At 39.8% G+C, this 4668-nt stretch overlaps 1 protein-coding gene across 2 annotated transcripts; it reads left to right on the top strand.

Annotated features, from left to right (window-relative positions):
• The first annotated feature begins 1349 nt into the window (after nucleotides 1-1349).
• LOC125524795 (dirigent protein 11) lies at nucleotides 1350-3067 on the top strand. 2 transcript variants are annotated; one of them, XM_048689824.2, is made up of 3 exons: nucleotides 1350-1784; nucleotides 2008-2200; nucleotides 2842-3067. In XM_048689824.2, the coding sequence occupies exons 1-3, from the start codon at nucleotides 1405-1407 to the stop codon at nucleotides 2845-2847; spliced, it is 579 nt and encodes a 192-aa protein (XP_048545781.1). In that variant the 5' UTR covers nucleotides 1350-1404; the 3' UTR covers nucleotides 2848-3067. The 2 variants fall into 2 exon arrangements, with proteins under 2 accessions (XP_048545781.1, XP_087392249.1); XM_087536123.1 differs by lacking the exon at nucleotides 2842-3067 and having other exon boundaries at nucleotides 2008-2266.
• Nucleotides 3068-4668: the final 1601 nt, after the last annotated feature.

The raw sequence follows: 4668 nt of genomic DNA, 5'->3' as shown, positions 1-4668 counted from the left end.
TACCATTTACAGATTTACTTGGGCCAGTTGAATGATAAATGTGGTGTTTTCAGTGTGAACAATCAAGACAGTCGAGTCGTTCATTCATGGCCATGAACAACCGTTAATACGAGAATTTGAAAACATGGGATTGGATGAATTGTTATTTCATCCACCGTAGAATGTGAGACTTCCATGTATCTCAATATTTTTAGTTTGATTTTGATTTCCCGCAAAAAAAGTTTGACTTTGATTAACAATTAGACCAAATAAATAGTATGAATTATGTAATACAATGTGATTTCACTTAATAAAAATTGGAATCCAATGGTATTAAATTTTTTTTCTACCGTGTAACTCGCGTTTTATTAATGAGCACTTCTTGATCAAGCTTAAATATTGAAATATGTAGCGGTCTTACATTCTACAATGAGAAAAGCACCATTTTACATAGCTTGAGACAGAGACACCTCCAATCTCCCACCTTTATGAGGTAGACTTTTTAAAAATCAATATAGTTTCTTTGATTTGTTATTATTTAGTCCATGGGAATTTAATTTCGACAATGCAGCCATTTTTGTAATAAACATCACCATGCCCTGTCTCTAGATTTCTTCTTTATTTTTAGAACAGCTATGTACAATTAAATGCACTCCGTTGATTTTTCTGTGGCGCAATTAAGATTTTCTTGTTATAAAGTGTTAGTGTGGGAATTATCAAGACGAGCCATGCACTCGTTCATGACCTAGTCCAGCAAGCATACGTGTTCCACCAGGCTGAGGTTGGAAAGCATGCATGCACCTCTACGTGAGTGTACTATACATAGACATAAGTGCAGTACGTACGTCGTTAAGTGTGTGAATGATCGAGACGGGGCATGCATTCGTGACGGTGAACAGAACAACCAACAAGATGACGACCTAGTAGAGGGATGGAGTCGTGGAGCAGACACCAATCTGCACGTCCATTCACGCGCACTTCCCAGTACCACGCCATGCATACACACCATCGTAAGTTCGTAGCCTATAGGAGCTATAACTTTGAGTGGGAACGTTGAAGACACAGTGGCCTCTAATCTCTGCTATCTCATCCTTAGTTTTTCCAGCAGGATATGTGCCATTTAATTCAGTAGATGTACAATTGATTTCAAAAACTGTAGTGAATTTTGCTAGTGTGGACTTGTGAGCCATCGATAGGCAAACCTGTTCATCCCTTGGTTAGATTTCAAGTCCTAGTTGCATAGGGTGTTGAATGCCAATCTGAAAACGTCTAAAACAAAGTCATCCAAGGTGGGCACTAGCACTCCAAGCTTTCTATATATAGGACACCTCTACCCTCTTATTCTCTTACAAAACACAGGGAGACACAGCTTCCCACCATTCTACTAGCTCACTGAGCTCTCTTTTCCCCTTCTTGCTAACAATTATGACCATGGCTAGTCCATTCGGCGTCTTTGTTTGTCTACTCATAGTGCTACCTCAAATCCAGGCCGCTTCTATCCCCTACAATGGGACTGTACCTCTTCAGGGGTGTCAGATCCCTTGTATGACCGAAGTTAACTTGCACTTGTTCTTGCACCAATTCGTCGATGGACCAAACCAGCCAAACCGCAATGAGGAAACCTTGCTCCAAACAAGTTTTCCTTTTGGGTTTGGGACGACGATAGTTCATGACTGGACTCTTACCGAGACAACAAATTCCAAAGATACAGTTGTTGCACGTGCACAAGGCGTGCATGTCCAAGCTGGTTTAACCAAGGATAATAGATGGTACATGACTCATAACATAGAGTTTGAGCAAGGAAGGTAATATGTTCTCTATTTCATTATTTTTGAATATCTCAATATGTGTTTCGTGAGTTCTTTCGCCCGCGACATTGAAGTTATGCGCTTGCCTCTATTATATTTGTAGCTAAGAATTTTACACAAGTTACTGGTGTACATACACATATTAATAGATGTGCATTTGTTCAAAGCTGCGTGCACTTCTAACCTGCTGGCGGAACTTGCTATTTTGCACATGAAACAGGTTTGCAGGGTCTACCCTTCAGGTGATTGGCATAACAGCGGGTTTGGAAAGTGGCCAGTGGTCCATTGTTGGTGGGACTGGTCAATTCATTATGGCACAGGGTATAATAAGTTTCACAAATCATCCTGCCTCTACTTGGGAAGATGGTATTAAAGAACTTAATATCCGTGCACGCTACACGAATCCGCAACCTGTAAGAATAATTCTCAAAAGTTTGTATCCAAATTGTAATGTTCTACTTTTTGAAGGGAAACAATAGGACATTAGAGAGCACCCTACTAAAAATGCAATAAATTAAGAAATTTGTGCATATGCAATGCAAATGCATTATGTCACATTCTATTTTCAACAACACTAGATGATACCATGCACTTTGTTGTGGGTATGTTCTGCAATATATATCACTGAGATTTAATATGGGGAGGCTGAATATTTGGGGTAAATAATATGAGAACTAAAACTGAAAATACATATGATTAATTGTGTCTGATTATTGTATATTTGTAAATAATTAAAAAAATAGATCCACCATAATATAATGAAAATTCACATGCATGTTTGCACGTTGAGGTGGGTTTATCCTATGCATGATTGCATGCTAAGGTTGACCTTTTCCATTGTATAATCCATGCTGATGTGACATGCTTGCATGTTGAGAGAAATTTATTGGTTATTCGACGCTAGCTATTTAGATATAGAAGATTAGCCATGTTGAACTAACCCAAATGCATTTTTTACACATTTAATCTGTAGTGGGTTGCATATCAAGTAACAAAGCTTTATGTACGCACAGATGACATGACACAAGCCATGTTTTCACTTATTTTTCTACAGGCTTGAGGCGCAGCTCGTTTGTTGAAAAATAAAGCGGACGTGAGGAACTTGATGCAAACAATGTATTTGCACAGTTTCTTGCGGCGTGATGGATCATTAATGTGGTCCGCTTGTGTCACGAGAGTATGCATTAGCATACCCTCTTTCTATATTTCATTCAAAATAAGATGTGGGTTTATAGCATGGTGGATGTCCAGTCCTTAATCCATGTCAACCCATCTGTTTGTTGGTGTCTATGTAATGTTTTGGATATGCTTTGCAAAATAGTGAAGCTTGTTTGTTTGAGAAACTGTTATCCCCAAAGAATTGTATTATGTGTATAATCATGCCACCGCCATATAAATATATAATATATGAATACATAAAGGGTAATAAATCAAGGGACACAAGACAACTATCATTCATACATTTAACAATGTCTATCCCAGAAGCATTTTACTTCAAGGGCCCTAATAAGCGACCCAATATTTCTGCCAGCAAAGATATCTCCTAGACAGCCATGAGGTCATGCAATCACTTTTATCGTCACTTTTTTGGGCATGAACTAGAAATATGCATCTATATATGCACATAAAACGATAACCATGTTATTTGGTAGCATGAACAGATGCATATACATGCCATGTACTCTTTCCAGGAGTATGCTAAAGCCTCGTGCATCAATGTATTGAAAGGAATAACGGCTGGTATTAAAGAAGTGAGGCCGTTAATCACAAGGATCAGGGCACCACATGGACTTGAACAAGGGAGGGCCGTAGGTATTGACCTGTATTCAGGTGATTACCAATGATTTGATGGGAAAAACGATTATACATACATGGCTACATGCATGTTGTCACTTATGAAACCCACAGTTGAGGCCAGAGCCCAACACAACCTAGTACTACCCCAGGAGGCCGAGCCAGGATTTCTCAGAGCCTAGAGCTAAAACTAAGCAGCTATAACGCCAAATATCAATGGTGAAAAAATACGTTAAAAATGCTTAAGAACACACATCTTGGATTCCTTTTTTCCCTCTCAATGAATAGAAATGAAATAAAGTTGACTAACATAATTTAATTTACCATCAACAACTCATTTATTTCGACTGGTACAAAGGAATTAGGTGAAATGTTAGATTTTTTATACAACAAACAGGAGATTATGCAATTTACCTGTCCAACCAGTTGTTGAGAAAGAGCAGAATGGGAGTAGAAATAGGAGGGGTGGAAGGGTCTGCTCCAACGACCTTAGATGATCCAAGATTTCAAAGTGAGATGATTCGACGAGTGGCGAGTTGTCGAGCAGGAAACGCCTGAGGCGGCTCGGTGTGGGAATGAGCGACCCTAAAGAAAACAGAAACACTAGCGATCGAACTCACCACCGAGCGTTTTGCGAGCCTATTTGGGCTGAGAAGCTATCTGGGCAGACTGGGCTGACGCATGGGGCTGGAGCTGGGTTAGTACGCCTGGGGCTTGGCCTCTGCAAGGCTACAAATCTCACAAAAAATCGTGGGAGCAACTAGTTAACGAGTGCTCCTTTTGAACGCACGGTTTGAGAGATAAAACATTTTGAATAAACGAATCTACGAAGAAAGGAAAAACTCGCTGGTTGTGATATGTGGCACGCTGCATATGCGCCACTTGTCGCAACCAGGGAAATTGGAGTGATCTTTGCAACAAGTACTCCTCAGTTAGTGATTTCGAAAAATCGTATTGGATGGATAGAGCTAGTTGCGCCACGCCTGCGGCTATAGCCCCGGTTACCTCAGGCCCAATTCCGCCCTGACTACCCCCGTTTTGGTTATTTTGATCAGATTTTAACTAATAAAATATAAATTATACATAG

The sequence above is a fragment of the Triticum urartu genome, chromosome 7A, assembly GCF_056163025.1.
Source record: "Triticum urartu cultivar PI428250 chromosome 7A, HENAU_Tu73, whole genome shotgun sequence".
Taxonomy (NCBI): Eukaryota; Viridiplantae; Streptophyta; class Magnoliopsida; order Poales; family Poaceae; genus Triticum; species Triticum urartu.
This window is presented reverse-complemented; position numbering and strand designations above follow the sequence as displayed.

Bases quoted from the DNA above. Each gene is read 5' to 3' on its own strand.
- LOC125524795 (XM_087536123.1), top strand. From the start codon at position 1,405: ATGACCATGGCTAGTCCATTCGGCGTCTTTGTTTGTCTACTCATAGTG. The intron at 1,785-2,007 runs GTAATATGTTCT...CACATGAAACAG, and splicing joins ATAGAGTTTGAGCAAGGAAG to GTTTGCAGGGTCTACCCTTC.